Source organism: Amblyomma americanum, chromosome 1, assembly GCF_052857255.1.
Source record: "Amblyomma americanum isolate KBUSLIRL-KWMA chromosome 1, ASM5285725v1, whole genome shotgun sequence".
NCBI classification, from domain to species: Eukaryota; Metazoa; Arthropoda; class Arachnida; order Ixodida; family Ixodidae; genus Amblyomma; species Amblyomma americanum.
In genome coordinates, this window is record NC_135497.1 from 243,319,045 (window position 1) to 243,338,622 (window position 19,578).

At 46.2% G+C, this 19,578-nt stretch overlaps 2 protein-coding genes across 12 annotated transcripts in view; both read right to left on the reverse strand.

Moving 5' to 3' along the window:
• The window catches only part of LOC144114850 (uncharacterized), a 30,084-nt gene extending 18,199 nt beyond the window's left edge, over positions 1-11,885 (reverse strand). For 2 of the 11 annotated variants that reach the window (XM_077648849.1, XM_077648850.1), the window contains exons 1-4: positions 11,290-11,885; positions 9,762-10,038; positions 7,335-7,426; positions 3,064-3,312 (exon numbers count right to left, since the gene is read on the reverse strand). In XM_077648849.1, coding sequence (XP_077504975.1) covers positions 3,064-3,312; positions 7,335-7,406 — 321 coding nt within the window. In that variant the 5' untranslated portion in view covers positions 7,407-7,426; positions 9,762-10,038; positions 11,290-11,885. Of the gene's footprint in view, positions 1-3,063; positions 3,313-7,334; positions 7,427-9,761; positions 10,039-10,787 lie in introns of all 11 variants that reach the window. The other 9 variants (XR_013311145.1, XR_013311146.1, XR_013311148.1 and 6 more) reach the window with 9 other exon arrangements.
• A 3,241-nt stretch (positions 11,886-15,126) lies between these two features.
• Positions 15,127-18,231, reverse strand: LOC144096062 (uncharacterized). Its single transcript, XM_077629374.1, has 2 exons — positions 18,183-18,231; positions 15,127-17,096 (listed from the first exon to the last, which is right to left on the reverse strand). Exon 2 carries the CDS (start codon positions 17,059-17,061, stop codon positions 15,775-15,777), a length of 1,287 nt encoding a protein of 428 aa, XP_077485500.1. The 5' UTR covers positions 17,062-17,096; positions 18,183-18,231; the 3' UTR covers positions 15,127-15,774.
• Positions 18,232-19,578: the final 1,347 nt, after the last annotated feature.

Below are 19,578 nucleotides of genomic sequence, written 5' to 3' on the forward strand. Positions count from 1 at the left end.
TAGTTGAAGTTAGACATATCATGTTTTCTGCTAAATGTCATAGACTTACATTTGGTAGTAGGGTTTAGGATCGTGCGACTGTTTTTACACCAATCAACAATAAAGTTAAGATCATCCTGAAAGGTCAGGTGGTCAGTCTCTGAAGTGATCATGCGGTAAACAACACAGTCATCTGCGAAAAGTCGTAAACGGGACGAAATGTTATTAGGAAGGTCATTAATGTAACTTAGGAAAAGCAAGGGTCCAAGTAAGCTTCCCTGTGGTACGGCAGAGGTTACATCACATAGTGGTGAGGAAGATCCGTTGACAACAGTGAATTGTTGACGAAATGAGAGAAAGTTACGAAGTCAAGACAATGTGAGAGAATCAAGGGAAAGGGCAGGTAATTTAGTAAATAGCTGGGCCGTGTGCAGCTATGTCAAATGCTTTTGAGAAATCTCAAAAAATGCAATCTGTTTGCTGGTTATCGTCCATGTTAAAATGCAAGTCAGTAGTAAATTCAAATAACTTGGTATCGCACCAGCAGCCTTTCCTAAAACCATGCTGATTAGAAAAGAAAAAGTGATTACGTCCTAGATGGTTGTAAAAGTGGGAAGCGATAATATATTCAAGTAATTTACAGCATATGTATGTTAACGAGATTGGGCGATAGCTATCAGGTGAGCTTTTGATACCGGTTTTGAAGACAGGGACGACTTTGACAATTTTCCAGTCAGTAGGCAGTTCTCCGGATGATAAAGGCTGCTGAAATATACGGCACAAAATCTGGCTGGAAATTGAAATGATGTTTTTAAGAATCTTGGAGTTTATGTCGTCCACTCCGGCAGATGAAGATAACTTAAAGTTTTTAATCAGTGATGCAATACCCTCGGCACAAATGCTGATAGACTCCATGAATCGGTAGTCAGAGTCGGGAACAATAGGCATACTGGAATGGTCTTCCTTAGTAAATACTGAAGTAAAAAATCTATTAAACGCAGTCGGACATTCAGTGTCATCTAGCGGCAATCCATCACTATTGTGTAGTTGTATGAAGTCTTGTTTACATTCGGGAGATATAGTTTGCCAGAACTTAGGATTACTCTACAAAAGTGAGGGGAGATCATGAGTGAAATATTTGTTTTTGGCAGCAGTAATAGCAGAACAGCATGTCTTCAGGCACTGTTTGTAGCTATCCAACGAGGACGGAGAGGGAGCAGATTTATCTTTTCGGTACAAGCGCTTCTTTTTATTTTGTAATCGACAGAGGGCCTTGTTGAACCACGGATTAGTTTTGCCATTCGTAACTGAAATTATCAGAACATGCTTGTCTATCAGCGCAGAGAGTTTGTGTTTGAAAAGCAACCAGCTGTCTTTGGTAGGTCGTTGGTTACTTAGGGGCAAAAATACTTCATTGAAAAATTTGGTAAGTTCCGTATTAATCTCATCATATCTTGCTTTACTATAATCTCTAATCCTTTTTATTGTTTTACCTGAAAACAAACTAGGAACTACAATTTCAAACTGAAGCATCTTATGGTCGCTAAATCCAACAAGGTACATGACTGGCCCTATGGTGTCAGGAGTGGTGGCTAACGATAAATCTAGTATGTTAGAACCACGGGTAATCTGGCTAATGACTTGAAATAAGTTGAAATCTAGAGTTAGGTTAATGAATTCTTTCGCAACAGTATTAGATGAAGACAAATTAACCCAACCTATTTGAGGAAAATTAAAATCACCGAGCAAGCAAATGTTACTGGGCCCACAGTGACCAGCAGCGGCAGAAACACTAGACCGCAGATTGTGAACGAAAGAAATCCCCCAGTCAGGTGGGCGGTAGCACACCCCAATAAGTAGATTTGAAGAAACAGCTTTGCAGGTGGCCCAAGCTACTTCTAGCTCAGAATTGGATGTGATAGGGATGGAAGGTAACATTCTTTTGATTGCAAGGAGAACCCCGCCCCCTCTTTTGTTTATACGGTCATGTCTGTAGATATTGTAAGCATGGGCGTCGGGAAAGATTTCACCGTCTTCGATACCGGCATGCAACCAAGTCTCTGTTAAAGCAACTAGTATATCAGATTCGCTATCTTTAAGAAAGGGACAGAGCTGATCGCGTTTAGGCATTAAGCTTCTGATATTAGAAAATGAAAGGGGCAGCTTCAGGGTGGAGGTGGATGACATGGGTTGGGGATGCTCGCGCAAGCTGGTTGCATTGCCTAGCTATGGCAAGACTAATGTGACCGAATCACTGGTGCAGTCATACACAATTTTTTTTTGTCCATTCGAAGTTTGTCAAATGTCAGTTTATAAGGCATGGATTGTGATTTAGCAAACTTTGTCAACTTGCTTCTAGCTTCACGAGTTGTAGCAGAAAAATCCTCACGGATAGCATAACTAGTATCTTTCAATTTGTGCCCATTTGAAAGGATGTTCTGCTTGTCTTTAAAGAACGTTATTTTGGCTATATTCAGTCTGTGCCTATCAGATTTGATTTTGCCAAGTCTATGAACTCTATCAAATTGTGAAGGAGACAAAGATAAGCCTAGGTGCTCTGAACAAACCGCGATAATTTGCTCTTCAGAATCTGCCCAGTTTGCATCTTCCACTTCGTCAAAGCCAAAGAAAAGCAAGTTATTTTAACACAACCTGTTTTCAGCATCATCACATCTTGAGTAAATGTTGGAAAGCTGGGAAGAAATGTTTCGAAAGGCATTGTCAGCCAAAAAAGACTCAGGCTTATTGGGTGAGGCTGTTGGTGTTTCAACTGCTGCAAGTCTCAGCATCAGCTAATGTTTGACTTCATTTTCGGTAGCATCCTGCCTTTCTTTGATTTCATTAGGTATTGTAGCTTGGCCAGCTACAATTCTTTGGACGGTCAGCAAAAGAGTTTCCAGAGTTTGCCTTTCAGTTGCATTCATAGGCCCAGAATTGCTTTCAGTGTCACCCGATAATTCGAGTAGCATACCATAAAAAAGTAAGTAAACGCTTCAGTGCATCAATACACTCTCCAGGGCACGACACCGCAAACAGACAATAATCGCTGCTCTTCACACAGGTGGCGCCTTCCAAATCACTAACCTGCAAAATCCGCAGCGGTAAGATTTCCATGGCGGTCACGGTGCTGTGCCCGAGATGGGTGGTTCCAGGCTTGCTCTTATATGCGTCGCCGATATCGGAGCTAGCAGAAGATCCACGTTGCCAGGTGTAAAAACTGGTGTCGGCCAGGCATGGCCAAGAAGCAGGCGGGAACGATGATCGCGCAGCAGCGCCGGATGGCGAAGATATAGCAGAACCCGGGAAACAGCAGCAGCCACATAGGAGCGGGGCCTGCAAAATCCGCAGCAGTAAGATCTCCACGGCGGTCATAGTGCCGTGCCCCACAATTCAGAGCTGTAATGCATACTTGAGCACGTCACCGTTCAGAATGGCCTTATTCGATAGGGTTCGGGGCAGTTCGCTGTGCCTAGGCGTAGCACTGCCATCTTAGAAATAGCGGTACCCTGCTGGCAAAATGGCAGAGCTGCGCCTGCCAAAATGGGCCATTTATAAGCTCAAAAGATGAACAAGTGAAAATACCCTCTGCTGCATTAGCATCGGGAGCAGAATCGAATGTACTGTGCTTCCGAAAGTTGAATGCTGTGGTGCCAAGCACAGCAACAGACAGCGCGACATCTTGACGCATTCATCAGCTTCTTCCAGAGGATTAGCCATGCTTTAAGCTCTTCATTAAAAACGCATGTCATATAGTGATAAGCGCACTGCAGTATGCACAACATACAGTTAAACCAGTAGTCAGGTCCACTGAACCCAGGCAAGTGACACAAATTCAGCTGTCTGCTAACACAGACTCTGTCAACATTCTTAGACCAATCAATTTCGCAGCTTCCCTTAGCCAGCTGCTAGCTATCATGCCTTCTGCGGACATCGCTGGAACTAACGGCGCAGCAGTCACGCTTTTATACATGTCTCAGGCATGGTGCGCTACGCCTGCGGAAAGAAAGGCAGCACCGCACACATACCTGCAGGTAAATTTTTTTTTCCCGGCATAAACAAAACAATAATGTGGCCTAGCTGGTGATGGTACATGGTGAAAAATATATACTGCTTGGCAGGCACAAGGGCAAAGGCACTAAGGTTGGAACGAAAGATGCGGTACTAGACAAGACACGCTTCACCTTCTTGCATGTTGCGTATGCGTCATGCCTTTTGAGCACTTTAGTTTTCCAGGCAGTAAGCTCTTATTGGCGGTACTAACACTGCACACCAATCAGATGTTATGACAAAACTGTTTCATTGCACAAGAGTTGAGCTGTGTTCTGAACGGCCTAGCATGCCATATGTCGATGGCATGAATGCCAGGTACTGCAAAGTTGGGAAATCAACCAGTGCTCTTACAGATTCTTGGTTAGTAACTTCTGAGAGTGCTGCCTTCAGTGCAAAGACCTTGCACTTTTTTCTCCCACATAGCAGTTGTCTCTGATGAGCAATTTCCGACTTATCGCCTGTAGGTCAATTTTGTAATTACAACTGCATTAATATTTAAGCCATCTGCTTCCATAAGGATTCTTTCAAGGTTGGTGACAGAGGCTGCAGTTTTGAACGGCTGCTTGTGCAGCTTGCTCTAGCCATTCATGACACAGCTAACATATTGACATAAGCCTTTGCCATTATTAGACGATTCGTTGCTAGTTTTCTGCAGTAGAAAACTCCGCACACATTCCCGGTTATTTCATTGTGCATATAGGTTGATGTCGCCAGTCCGTAGAAAATACCGTCACAGTCACTGGGTTACCAAGCATCACGGCAGACATAGTACTGGTCTCAGCCGAGCAGGAAAATGGCATCAACTGAAACGGAATGAGTGATCACTTTAAGACAACATACGCAATAACGGCTCACTTGAAGACAACATACACAAGGTTTAGGCAAGGATTTCCAGACTTATAAGCCTGCATTGCACAGATACGCTCCGGAAGGCAGGGAAAGAGGATCCACGGATGAAATCGGGTAGCGTGCAGTACGCTCCTGGGAGGAATTACATTGTCCATTGCCCATTTACAACGTGCTTGTAATCCTTAATAATATTGTCATCCTCCAAAATGACGCTCACATACCTCATACCTGCAACAGAGCTGTTCTAGAGGCCGACTACTATATCTGCTCCCACCTTTTAATCTGGCTGTCATTGCAAGGTGCCGTGAAAAAATGATGATCGGTGGCTTATTTTGCCACTTATGCAGCCAGGTGCAAAGCAGGATGGAATGTGTAACACTCGCTTGAAGTCATCAAGTGCTCAGATTCCACCAAAAAAGTTTTTGCAATCACAAAGAGCACCATTCAAGCAAAAACTGACAAGCCTGTCATTACTACAGCACCATTCAAGCAAAAACTGACTAGCCTGTCATTACTACAGTGAAGGAAACTGCTGCGCTGGCAGACAATGTAGAAAAGCTCAACTACAGTGCCACTGGTTCCCATGACCACCGCTTCAGCAACCCCCTGTGCGGAACTGCGAAACTGACCTTGTCCAAGAACATTGGCCTTTGACTTATCACACACTGCATTGCAGTCATGTGTATATTGTAAGTTAATAAGTGCACAGCACATTTAAGCAATGTTTCGATGTCCCGTTAGGCATGACAAGTCTAAGCAGCAGCCAGACGATCACAGCTGAACAGCGAGCCATGGCACTGCCAGCAGCATTGTTTCTCCATACAAACCTCAAGCGGGATAAGATTACGGAACTCTAACAGATACAGGATCACCGCATCAATTCTGCATAAAATATTAAAGATGAATTAACAGCCCAGGCACAAAACTAAGTTTTTCTGGTGCAACCCCACCATAGGGCACCAGCGCCACTGCTCATGGCTCCTCGATCGACGACGGCGCCCCTAGCGGCCACTTTTGTCCACAAACCAAATTTCAGTGGGAGTTTCATGAGCATTTGGAGTATTGAAAGATCTTGGTACAACCATCAAAAAGTCAGTTCTCCATTTTTAGTTGCTGGTGTCATAACACACTTAACCTAAAAAAGATTAATTTTATCCATTATGTTGCACGATAGACTACAGGGAAGAAACAACATGACAGGAAGCTGTGTTTCTTCCCTGTCAGTCTTGTGTTCAAATACTGCATCGTCACCAATGCCTCTGGCTTATTTGATATGCAGCTGTACCTCGTTAATAAAGATTGACACTTTGGTTCCTCAGCAAAACTGCTATAAAGTGTGTCGCCCATAACGAATCATAGAAATAAATGATCAGAAATAAAAATAATCAGTACATAATGAAGCTCTGTTTCTCTGCACAGTGGTAGTCAGTGAAGTGGATATTAGGCGAAACTTCAGGAGTTCGAAGAGCATTGTTCTGGTCGCCATTACCTTTTAAATATTTCGCCGCAGTTTGAAGACCCCAGTGCCATGCACATACATGATGGCGTTACATGGAGCAATGGTATATCTTCTAGAACTCTTCGCATCCCATAAACCACTCATATTAGTCGCTGGCAGCTGTTCAAAGCGGCTTCTCTTCACATCAATTCGTGAAACATGAAAGCACAAAAAAAAATTAACAAATAATAAGACCGTCATGCACTTTCATGCTACCGTTCGCTGCTGTCTTGCTTTCAAAATACAGGAAAGGAAACATCTGGTCGGGGCAGGTAGATTTGGTTTTCTCGCAGTCGTTATTAATGCAACAAAAATACACGGACCCCAATGGGCTTTGTGCATTTTCGCCCTGAACACTGTCCGGACAGAGAGTTTCCATATTAGTGAGGCATATATGCATTGAAAAAGTTTGTTCCCCAAAAAATTGTCCGCAATTTGAGACGTCCGTATTAACGGGGCGTCATATTAACGAGGCACAACTGTAGTCAAACATTAAACAGCTGATTTCATTTATTGTTGTAACCGGTCAGCGGCTATTTTTTAAAGTTGTATGCTACTAGAGTGTAGAAAGCACAGATGCTATTAATCACAGCTTGCACTCACTGTTTCCAATCTAGCACCAAGTAAAAACAAGGGATAAGAGAGGCCTTTCTATGTGTAGAGGCAACACATGCAGGTATAGGGGGTATTCATGTGATGTCACGGGCATCATTTTGTGGTCCAGGGTGCAGCTTCAGTAGTAGCAGGAGGCAATAATTTCATTAGACACGTGCAGGGCCTATCGCAGTGCTTCACAGATAACGAAATGGTGGCCGCTGTGACATCTGTGAATACTCTGCAGAGTCTACATGACCAATGAAATGATGACTTCGGGGGAAAGCAATATAAAGCCATAAAAAGCCCTTAAAATGAAAGAAAAAGTTTTTTTACACGTATCACTATACAGTGTCTGCATCACCTGTAGCGGCACCACTGAGGTCTCCTTAGGAAGAGAATTTGGAACTTCAGGCGGGCCAGTCACCACAGCCATAGCGTGGCTCTCCGTTGTCACTGCAATTATGGCCAAAATGCACGTGCATGATTCTCTGTTCTAGTATGTCCAACGCAGTTACTTTTGTGGTGAAGCCATGTAGAATCATACTGCATGAGTGGATGCGTACCGAGCATATCAGTTTGCAGGAATGATATCTTGTCCATACGCGCCAAGCGCTTGATGCAGGCTAGTGTACAGAGACTTGCTAAGACAAGAAGCCAATTTTAGTACGCTACCTCTTATTGCTGCAGAATGATGCCAGCATGTGTTTACCCCACCAGCAATCTTTCTGGCTTGTTTACCACTTGGAGCATTTTCCCTTGTTTACACGAAGTACAGATATTAAGTGTGTTGAAGAAGTGGTATCACACACATGTGATTGACTGACGCTGATGCAGGCTTGTGGAAAGCAGTGATAATGAAACTGGGAAAAACAAATGCATTAATTATTAGCAAGCAAAATTAATTGCCAATATTCGTGGTGAGTAAGCATGTATGTGTTGCTGAACTAAAATGAAACATCTTTTGTTTTCCTGTACTGCCACTTGGACATCGACTGAAAGAGCCGCGACAGATCGTAATGATTATTTCAATCTATCCGAAGCTTGCTGAGTCTTGCTCCCACATTGTGAAAAGCTAAATATTCGAGTAACACATTTTGATGAGCACTTTTTGATAGTTGGTTCATGATCTTTGAAAAACAACATACCAAAAGGGTGAGAAAAAAAGAGAGGTGTCTAGACGACTTTAACAAGCTATAAAACTGGCTAAAGTGAGAAGCAGAGTAGCAAAAACAAAAGAAGCGCTTAGGCACAGATTATCTTCCCACACCAATGGTCCAAGATATCGCGATTCTCGATACTTATAAAAGCACGCCTGTATTCAGTTATAGTTGGAAGTTGATGCTGGTGTGTCGTGTTTGTTCTCCCTCCATCTTCGTCTCTTAAGCGCACAGTTGTTTTTCAAAGATAAATATTCAAATTCCTTCCAACACTAATTTATCTCTCGTGAACAGTACAATCAGTCTGATAAAAAGGTACACAGCAGACCCGGATAATAAAATTGCATTTCATTTGCCCATATGCTCCTTTCTTCCCTGACATGCACACATTTCAAACATCCATTCATTAAACAGTGTAGTGGCTCTGCGGGACAAGTGACTAAAGTCATAGGAGACAAGCCCGTTGTTGAAAATATGCTAAGCAGTCCAGAGCAGACCTTTCTTTTAATAATGCAACAGCATTTAGACTGTCGTCTCACAAAAATTTCCAGCTTCTCTGTCATGAAATTCCTCGACTGGTCAAGAAAAGTCACATGGCCTTGTGACATCATCATAACTTGCCCACCATGGCAGATAAATTAATAACTGGTCGAGAGAAGCCATGTGGCCTTGCGACGCCATCACAACCTGGCAACTGGGTTTTGAACTACCTGCTCCCCGTGGCAGTGGCAATGAATTTAACTAAAATAAATTCAATGCAATTGCCACCTCCCCACCGTGGCACTGCGCATGAGCCTTACAGGAGCTTAGGAAGAGCAACCCGGGTCTCACAAGGCCCACTGGTGGCTGTGTTTGAAACAGCCACATGCTGGGACCGTGGCACGTCGCTTAGCCACTGCACCAGTAGTGGCATGAAGACTCCCTGCGATCTATGAATGCGACTGAGAAGGTCATGATGTCATCAACTCTATGTGACCAGCAGTGGACCAATAAAAGGGCATTGCCCAATTTTTTGAAGTTGGCAAAAATTTGAATGATGGGCCAGCCCCAAAATTTCTAAAGGACCCCCAAAATTTCGGAAGTAGGGCTACCCCAGAAAATGAATTAAGGTGGATTAGTGGGCCAGATTAGTATAATCCCATATGATAATCAAATGGAAGGTACTCTGACATTCTAGAAGGTGATTTAAGGGCAACGGATCTGGTTCCAACCATAGTTTTGGCGGGAAATCTATGTAAAGACTGTAGGAGGCAACCTAAATACTATCAAATTTTCTTCTTTAAGAATGTGGTTAAGAAGACTCCCAAGTTTTTGTGTGCATTTACATAGAGTGCAGATTTGTTTCACGTGGCTCACGATCAAAATCCACCCAAGGTATAGGATAGAAAATCCAGTCCAGTAAGTACCATTCCATGCAGCACAAACATGTATTAACAAAACAAAAGAAGCAAAATAAGTCTACAAATTTAGTTTTGTTAGTAAACCTCTTGCGGAGCAGCATGAGAATGCAAAGGCTACAGACACCATGGCCCTATTGTTCAGGCTTCTTGAGATATCATCACCAATTGCCGTAGGATGACCCAGGCACAAACTGTGCATTTAAAGAAATACAAGTAAACAGTCTTACACACCTGTAATACAAGAAGTACAATGAGCGTTGTGCCGATGTGTCCGTGCCTGAATTGTCCTCAGCAATGGTTCGGCCAGGGCCAGAAGGTCAGCTTTTATAAGCCCCACCGCATCAGTGTGCTACAGCCGGAGAGCTGGAACATATGCACGTGCGGCGATGCAGCAGCCACTGGGCCCGCTATGATGAGGTAGGCAGAAGCCAGCAAGTTGCTTCGGCAATCGTTGGCACGTGTTGATGAACCGGGAAGCCGCAACAGTGGTCCAGAAAGTCAGGGCCAGCTGTAATACGAGGAGTATGATGAGCGTTGTGCCGATGTGTCCATTCCTGAATCATCCTCATCAATTTGCCTTTTTCAAATTTTAGACGATTTCAATGACCAATTAAGAATTACTGGCCCAATCCAGATGTATAAATTTTGAACGGATATATTAAAAGAACGGATTAATAGTGAGAAATTTCAACCTCAGGTTCCTACTCCTTGTCGTAAACATTGCCCTTATTGGAATGCCTTACTTTATCAGCAATGAATGCAATTTTTTTACCGTAAAACTGTAAGAGCCAAAAAATATGCATTTAACCCTTCACACTTTTTTATTGCATTCTAATATCCGTGCATCAGCATCGAGCCCTACTTCCGTTAGAAGGTCCCACAGCAATTTCCGGCTTTCACTGTCATGTGCATCTTTCATGTAAAAAAAGAGCCAATTATAGCAGCCTGTTTTGTGTCATAGCTATTTCAATACACTGCGTTACTACCAACAGATTGTTCTCCAAATGTCTGCTCTGCCTAAAACCATTTTGCAGTTTGGCCAGTATTCTATTTTTCTATATCAATATTTGTAGCTGTTTTAATAGTGTGCATTACAAGCCCATATGTAACAGATGTTATCATGATCAGTCTGTATGAGCAATTTTTTTTCTCCTCTACAAATAGAGAAAGTCGAATTCTGCATACATGGGCATTAATCCGTTAGCTATCGCATCATATCTTTAATGGCGGAGTAGGGCCGCGGTACAGCAGCACTACCTTCACGATGTTAGCGCGCAGATGAGAAGGGGTGCAGCGGATACGTCGAGCCTTGCGGAGGTAGAATTGCCAGCTTAGTGGCATCAGGTTGCATCATGACCCAGCGCGCGGAGACTGCATTCACAAAGTCAGCGGCCGGGCTTGTGCCCTCTCACATGAGTAAGCAGTCTAAAATGTCTCTGCAGACTTTGATTACACTGCTGCCCATGCTCCCACAGCGCATGGCCGCATAAATCATGTGCGAAAAAACTAGAAAACAAGAAAGCTTAAAAATTAGCGTTCATTTTGTGGCTCGCGCAGCATATGCACGATTATTTGTAACATTACTTTCATGATAAACATAACAGCAGCAAGTGGAATGATTCCGCGTCAGCTTTTTACTGTCCTACACTTGGGGGTAAAGCCCTGAGCAATCGTTTGTAGCAATTTTTCTGGCCAACTAGGCGTAATGCAAACCGACAGGCCGCTCTTTTCGCAACGCATGCCTTGAAACGTGCACTACCTTTCCAGGCAGGTGCGTAGTTGCGCCTCAACGCCTCCACATCACAGCACCGGGTTTTCAATGACTCCGACTTTCACACGAAGACTGCTGCACTAAGAATGCATCCCAATGTATGATCACGCGCACGCAATAACTTTGACCATGCTTCCTATTTTTAACAATTTAAAATTTGAGAAGGCGGCGGCCTTTTTCCCGCCCTAGAACAACGCACGCTCAGCAGAACATTTGCAGGCAGAAGCGGCGCGCTGACAACAGTTAGCGAACCTGCGTACTCCTGTGGTCATATATGCATACGAAAAACAATACGCTTCACCACGACACTTCGCAAACGCATTCGAAAAAGCAATTTGAAACAGCCGTTGATACACGCAGACATAACGTGGACAGCTGCATGGACAGCCACCGAAGACAGAAGCGCGGAATCGAAATGACGAACGTTGAACTGTCGAAAGTGTCGTATCAAAAGTACTGCTGGCCCTCTGGCGGCATAAATTCAGTTTCAGTTTCGGTATCTAAAAAATATTTCGCTAACCAAACCACATTCATACGTGAACAGAACGCGTTGAGGGGTGCTTAATTTGAAAGAGGTAATTAGCCTCCCCGTCAAAGATACAATAGAGCACAAAAACACTTCGAAGAGACATCAGAGCTGAAATGTATAATCATTTTTTTTTTTCATTTAAAAGTTACCACATATTGTCCTACATATCGGTTTATTGATTTCTTTGTTCCGCACTCTGTTTCGTCATTTTGCCAACGTCACTTATTAGCCCATACTGTGACCGTCATTCTGCCCATTGGCGTGAGTACATGTCTTCAGGGCGTCCTGTGCATGAAAGTGGATGGATACCACTCACGGGTGAATTACCCGAAAGCCTCCTGTCTAGCAGAGGATTAACGCGATTCCACGCCGGGCTTGGATAACGTGGAGCTAAGGTGGCTAGACTGGAAAGGTGTGAAGAGTTAGGAGGCGTTGGAAGAGCGCGGCGCTTTCCGTCGGCCGAGCGTGACCTCTCTGCGCACCGATGCCGCCAGGAGGAATGTGACGCTGCTAGTAGCGGCGCGGTAAGCTCAGCCGCGTCGGCCTTGCGCACCCCGTAGCAGTTAGTCAGTTCAGTTCGTTTCGTCGCCTGTATTGGAGTGTCTGTAGCAGCGTTTTCTCGTCCGAGAGCGAGATGCCTTCAACAACAAAGAAGAAGACGGAGCGTTGGTGCTTTGCGCCTGGGTGTGGCACGGGATACAAAAAAAAAAAAAACACTTTCTGTTCCGAGCCCCTGTCTCCCATGGAATGTTTGCCAAGCGGGCTCGAGCGATCCCAAGTGCCAAGGCCGTCAGTATCATTTTACAGCCTTGTCACCATCCTTGAAAACGAACTTGCACATGCGTTCAGCCGAACGCGCTTGCATGTCGAAGCTGCGGAAGAGGTATTCTACAGTCAATTAGTGATATGCGCCAAAAATTAGTCGTTTTTAGCATTCTGTTGCGCTGACAGCATCAGTTGTACGTTTTTATTGCCTCACAAGAATTTTTTTTTTCCTTAAGGGTACAAATCAGGAGGATAGTGAGAAGAAACGGAAACCACTGAAGCTTTGCGTGTTGTAGATCAAATTCTGAAAAATTTTCGCCCTCACTTGTAAATAAACGATTTCATGGCCAGATGTGCTGCTTCATTGCTTACATGAGCGTCAAGATGACATACATGCTACAGGTTCGCAAGCGGCATCAAAAACCGATTTGTGCGTTGGGGCGCTTGGTTTGTGCTTTTGGGCGCCTTCATCTATAGCCTCGGTGGCTACTAATGGTTAGGGTGCTCAGCTACTTATCCGGTACCCGCGGGTTCGAACCCGACCGCGGCGGCAGCGTTTCGATGGAGGCGAAACGCTAAGGTGCCCAGGTGCTGCGCGATGTCAGTGCACGTTAAAGATACCCAGGTGGTCGAAATTATTTCGGAGCCCTCCACTGCGGCCACTCTTTCTTCATTTCTTCTCTTAGTCCCTCCTTTATAATTCTTTCCCTTACGGCGCGGTTCAGGTGTCCACCGATATATGTGAGACAGATACTGGGATATTTCCTTTCCCTAAAAACGAGTTTTAATTTTCGCCTTCAGCCAATGCGACTGCAGTTTTGCGGTCATACGGCACGCATTACAACCTGCTCTTCTCGCCTTACGTACGTGTAGTGGCTGCGTTTCGGTGGCGGCGCAACGCAGAGAGTCAGTGCACGTTGAAACCCAGGTCGTTTAAATTATTCCGAAGCCTTCCGCTGCGGCATTAACAGCGTCCCTCACATCCTGGGCAGTGTCTCGAAATGTGCACGCACAAAAAGCGCATCACTTCAGCTATGCAATGCAAACTCGGCTTGTGAAGCAGCATATTTCAAGGGAATAATGATGCGAGTTGACGAAACACTAATTCATGATAAAGATCCATTCTTTGACACTAGTAGAAAACGCGCGATAAGCAAATCGGGCTCATTTTCGCTTCAGTGGTTAAATTTAGCCTACGCGATGCGCTCATTTTGGCTGCGCGCCTTACCGCGCCCCTGCCGTCAGCGCCGCCACAGGGCATCGGCGCGCTGTGGGGCCATGTTTCCCCGGCCGGTTTTCACACCTTCCCAATCTAGCCACCCTAGTGGAGCCAAGAAGTCTTTTTTTCCCTTTGTTTCCCTTATGTCTACTTGTGCAGCAGGGTAGGCAGCATGTTGGCATGCTGCTTCACCGACGCTCACACGAGCAGAAAGACGGAGCCCCAGAGTTCGCTGGCTTCCGTCCGGCCACTACGCAGCATTTATTCTCACCGAAAAACAGCGCGCTTACACGGGACACGAGAAAGGAGACACGCACACACACAGCGCTCGCCAGCGCTCGCCTGCAGGAGTCGCGGGAGGCCAAATTCCGGCACTTGTAGCGAGGCGACGCGGGGAGACGCAGATATTTGGTGAGGTGAGATCTTAGCGTCGGCGCCGGAAACACCTTGTAAGCGGGGATTGCTGGGGACCAATGACTAGCCGCGCATTGGCAGCGATCTCCGCGGTGGCTCAGTGGTTATGGCGCTCGGCTTCTGGCCCGAACGACGCGGGTTGGATCCCGGCCGCGGCGGTCGAATTTCGATGGAGGCGAAATTCTAGAGGCCCGTGTACTATGGTATGTCAGTTAACGAACCCCAGGTGGTCAAAATTTCCGGAGCCCTTCGCTGCGGCGTGCCTCATAGCCTGAATCGCTTTGGGATGTTAAACCGCCATAAGCCATTGGCAGCGATCTTCAGATTATACCGAAATGCACGTGCCGCTTCTGCGAAGACAGGAGGTCTCCACGCAATCCCCCCCCCCCCCCCCCCCCCCAGTAGGTTCCCGTCGCCGATGACTAGCACAATTAGCGACGGAAAGAGAATAATTGAGGGGTTTTGTTCACGATGTTTAAGCACCCCCGTCTGGAGACGCGTTCATGTGTTTGGTCCCCTGCGGTAGGCAAGACGCTGATGCGATGGTGAAGAACGCTGCATTGTGCGCCACTGATACACCGGCAGCCGCCGGCAACGCGCCAAAGCCTGGTTCGGTTGCCGCACCAGGCAGCGGCAACGCCCCGTTTACAAACTAAAGCTGGTTATAGTAACGTTGCGCAGAATGGCCACAGTGGCATCAAATGGAGCTGAGGCAGTCATGCATGACATGGAAGAAAGCGAACCGGCGAGCACTGCCAAACGTAGCTCCCGCCGCAAATTCTGCTGTGTATGGCAACAAGCAGGCATAAATGACCGTGCATTCCATCATTTAAGTTCATTTGAAAACACGAGCGCACTGAACCGGCCGTGTAAATAAGGTCTAGAGTAAATACACCCATTAAGAGGAAATCGGCCTTTTATTTGCCACTCACAAACGGAACACAATTGAAAAAAAGCACACTGCGATGTCAAGCCAATTATTTAGACAATATTGCACTAAGCAATTTACAAACACAAAACAATGGCAAAAGCAAAATAAGAAGCACAGTGCGATCTCAAGCCAATTAATGCCCAATAAAGCACTAAGTCATTCACAAACAGAAAACAATGGAAAAAGCATAAGAAAGCACAATGTCATCTCAAGCCGATTAATGACAGTAATTCAGGAAACAAAGCACTAGGCCATTCCCAAACTGAAAACAATGAAAAAAGCACACCAAAAAAAAGCGCAGTGCAAACTAAAGCCAATTAATGGCCGTTATTTAGGCAATAATGCACTAAGCCATTCACAAACAGAAAACAATGAAAAATCACAAAGCACAGTGCAATCTCAAGACAATGACCGTCATTTAGCCATTAATGCACTAAACCATTCACAAACAGAAAACAATGAAAAAAATAACAAAGCACAGAGTCACCTCAAGACAATGACAGTTATTTAGTTAATAATGCAATGAAGGAAAACGAGGACATTTCATTGCAAGAAAAAAAAAACATACGGCACCCTCAAGCCGTTGCGCAACTTGCCGAGCGTAACCACGTCCTCTTAGTTGGTGGCACTTGCCGTGCTGGCTTCGACAGGACGCAGCTTTCCCTTTGCAAGAAGTGTGCGGAAGTTATCGGCCCAGACGCGCGCATCTTCGACTTCAGATTCGGACATGGTTTCGTTCGCCAATCGGCTCCATTTCCTGTACAGCAGGCCCCGTTGGCTGCGAGTCAGGAAGCACATCATCTTGAGCGCATAGCTCCGCCCGTCTCCTACCTCGAGCCCCCTGAAGAAAGTTGGGTCTACGACCCGACACCAAGGAGCCGAGTTCTGCGTGTTCCCTGGAGAGGCCACGTTGCTCAAGTAGAACTCCATCAGTTTCCTTGTCCAGGCACTGGCGTTACCGCCCAACAGTAGGTTCAGGTAGTCCATGGGGAAGCGAGTTCTTTTGGCGAACATTTCCAACAGATCAACACAGTCGAGCCCCGAGTATTTTGTATGGACCATAAATGATTGCCCTAAAAATAAAACGTCCTCCTTCGGTGCCTCATCGATCGCCCTCATGAAGAGCGTGTACTGTGCGACGGCAAGGGCAGGGATGTACGGTCTGAGGGCGCTTTGGCCCCAGCCACACTTGTCGCGGAGATTCTCTAGATTGGCACTGGTGGGGCAGGGGAATTCTCCCGAGAACGTCGTGGGCAACACCGTTGCTAGCCCGAATTTCTCGAGGTTCCGAAAGATGCCAATGAGGCGGTTGACGCTAACAGCTGATACCGAGCTCAGCAGCAGGCTCAAAAAGCCGATAATAAGCCCTGCTTCGTGCAAGGCCTCCCGGTCGCCAACAGAGAGCAAACCGTCCAAGTAGGCCACGATGCCTTTAGCCGTCTTGAAGTCTGCATCAAGCACTGCGGGTCTCTTGAAAAGGGGGCTCAAGGCACTGGTGTCCAGGTAAGTCCCTTCGGGGCGCGGACGTACAGCCGCTTGTCGAAACAAGTCACCAAAGAGTGGTTTTGTCGGGTCTGAGGGGGACGGTGTGGCTACGATGGATTCCAGCAAATCCCGGTCGAATGTGTCAGGCCACTCTTGCGCAGCAAAGTTGGCCAGCCATGTCTTATAGAGGCGAAGACGAACTCTTTCCGCCGGATACCCGATGCAGCGGCGAAGCACGTCGCTGCCCAGTGCAACGGCAATGTCATCCGTCCAGTCACCGAAGTTGTCAGTGATGAAGGGCACATAGGTCTCATCCTTCACATCCAGCCTGGCTGCATCGTCGCTGGTGACAAAGGTAGAGAAGAACTGATGCCGATTTTTCGAAAAGTAATCCCACTTTCGCATCACCATCGACATTGCTAGGTAGGACACTTCTCGGTCACCTGCGTCAACTGAAAGCAATTTACTAATTATTACGAGCAAAGATTATATACTGCGCTTCGCGAGAATTACGCTAACTATATAGCATGGCCACTCTGAGAGTTCTGCAAGGAATCTGCGCGGAGTGCTTCCATACTGACCACAGCGCCATGGTGCACGGCAGAACGAGCAGAGCAAGCATCTTAACAATAACAATAATTGGCATTGGGGGAAAGGAAATGGCGCAGTATCCATATCGTTGAACACATGAAGCGCGCCGTAGGGGAAGGAATAAAGGAGGGAGTGAAAAAAAAGGAAGTGGTACCGGAGTGGAGGGCTCCGGAATAAAATCTACTTTCCCTTCACTGTCTTTAAAACCCCAATTCCTTGGATAAATCATCCCCGCTGCATTTCATTGTAGGGTGAAGCCCTTTACAGAAAAGCATCAAGTGTTCAGCCGTTTCCTCCTCCTCTCCGCACGCAACGCACAAAGTGTCTATCTCGTGGTACCTGACTGTATGTCTTAGTCCGCAAAACTCCCGTCCTGGCCTCCAACAACAAAGAGGTTCCCCTACAGTTATCATAGATATTTTCTTTGGCAATTTCCTGCTTGACGATCTTGTATGTTCCCAGTGCCGATTTCGCCAGCATCCCTGTTTTCCACCGAGCTCTCTCTGTTTCTTTAACCTTTTTCTTTACCGATATGGGCTCGAAATGGCCGCAAGCGCCACCATGTCTTCCCCCTGGTCCATCTCGAACGCAAACGTGCTAGGCCTAACCGGGACCCTGGATTTACCAAGGAAAAATATCACGTACGGGTGCATGAGTTCGGAACACGAACCGCACCGTGTTCAGTTTTGAAGGCCTGGGTCTCTCCATGATTTTCGGTCGCACAAGCAGGGCACGATTAATTGCGTCCTGCTGGAGATCGACTGTGGAACGCGAACAGCGAACAACGAGAGGCGAGAAAACGAGGTGCTAAACTCATTGCTAGAATTTTTTTAGGCTACTAAGCAGCTACAAGCACGTGTCGAGCAACAAAAGCAGTACAAGAGCAATTCGAACGCTTATAAAAAGCGAGAACAGCCTAAAGCATAGCACGTCGAGCATCAGCTTACCTTGCGAAGAAGTGCCGTACTACTGCGTCACCAGTGTGGTCGCCGTGAATTACCGGAAATCGGACCAGCGATGCTAGGTGGCGCAGTAGCCCGCTACGCAGATTAAAAGATAAAAAAGTATTTTGTGAGAACATCATTATTTGAAGCAATTTAATTTACTTTCGTGAGGAAGCATCGATTAATATGGCAGAATTATGCGTGAATAAAAAAATACGAAGAAAAAATGAAAATTGGTTTTGATGAAAGGAAATGACGCAATAACTGTGTCCCATATTTCGGTGGACACCGCAACCGCGCCGTAAGAGAAGATAAAGGGGGAAGTGAAAGAAGAAAGCTGCAGATGCCGCAGTGTCGGTCTTCGGAATAATTTCAGCCACCTGGGGATATTTAACGCTCACTGACATCGCACAGCAGACGGGCGCCTTTTTCGTTACGCCTCCACCGAAACGCGGCCGCCGCGGTCGTGTTCGGACCCGGGTACTCTGACTCGGCAGACGAGCGCCTTAGCCACTGAGCCACCGCGGCGGGTATACGACCAGACCCATCACGCATGATGCGAACGCAAACGCCACAGGAACGCTTCCTTCACCTGCAAGAGGAAAAACGCTAAGGCGCCCGTGTGCTGTGCGATGTCAGTGCACGTTAAAGATCCCCAGGTGGTCGAAATTATTCCGGAGCCCTCCACTACGGCCCCTCTTTCTTCCTTTCTTCTTTCACCCCTCCTTTATCCTTCCCTTACGGCGCGGTTCAGGTGTGCAACGATATATGAGACAGATACTGCGCCATTTCCTTTCTCCCCAAAACCAATTATGATTATTATCACCTGCAAGAGTGCAAGGAGAATGTCCACGATTTCATGGCGTGCTGCGATCCGTCGAATCTCGAGAATACGTTCAATACAGAAAATTGAATGACCTCGTTCTTCGTCCCTGTTGCGTCTATTCACGGCAGCATGGTCGGCGATGCAAAAGCAGGCGTTTCTCCTGGTGGCCTATGCGAGAAACAGGCTGTATTGGACATCATATCTAGTCGCCGGCCAGCCTAGTCCTGCTACGAGTGCGTGCAGTTCAGTGGAGGCGGCGAGGCTGCTCTCTGAATGTTTTTGGAGCCAAATAAAATACGCAGGCAAGGGCAAGTGCCGTGCAGACAGGACTTTCTCGGTTTAATAATGCAAGCGTAAAAAATTGCGCATCGTTCGCGCTTTCCCAAGTAATGCCCCAAGTTCCACGAGAGCTGTGCTGCATGCGCTCCCTGTAAACTTTACTCCACGGTTACGCGTGAGATTTGCGAACACCATCTCATCGCAACGTATATCATAATGCGCATCCATCTTTTGAGCAATTTTTAACATACTCGCAACTTCTGCAGCCTAAGTGCTATTGCAAGTCGAGGAGTA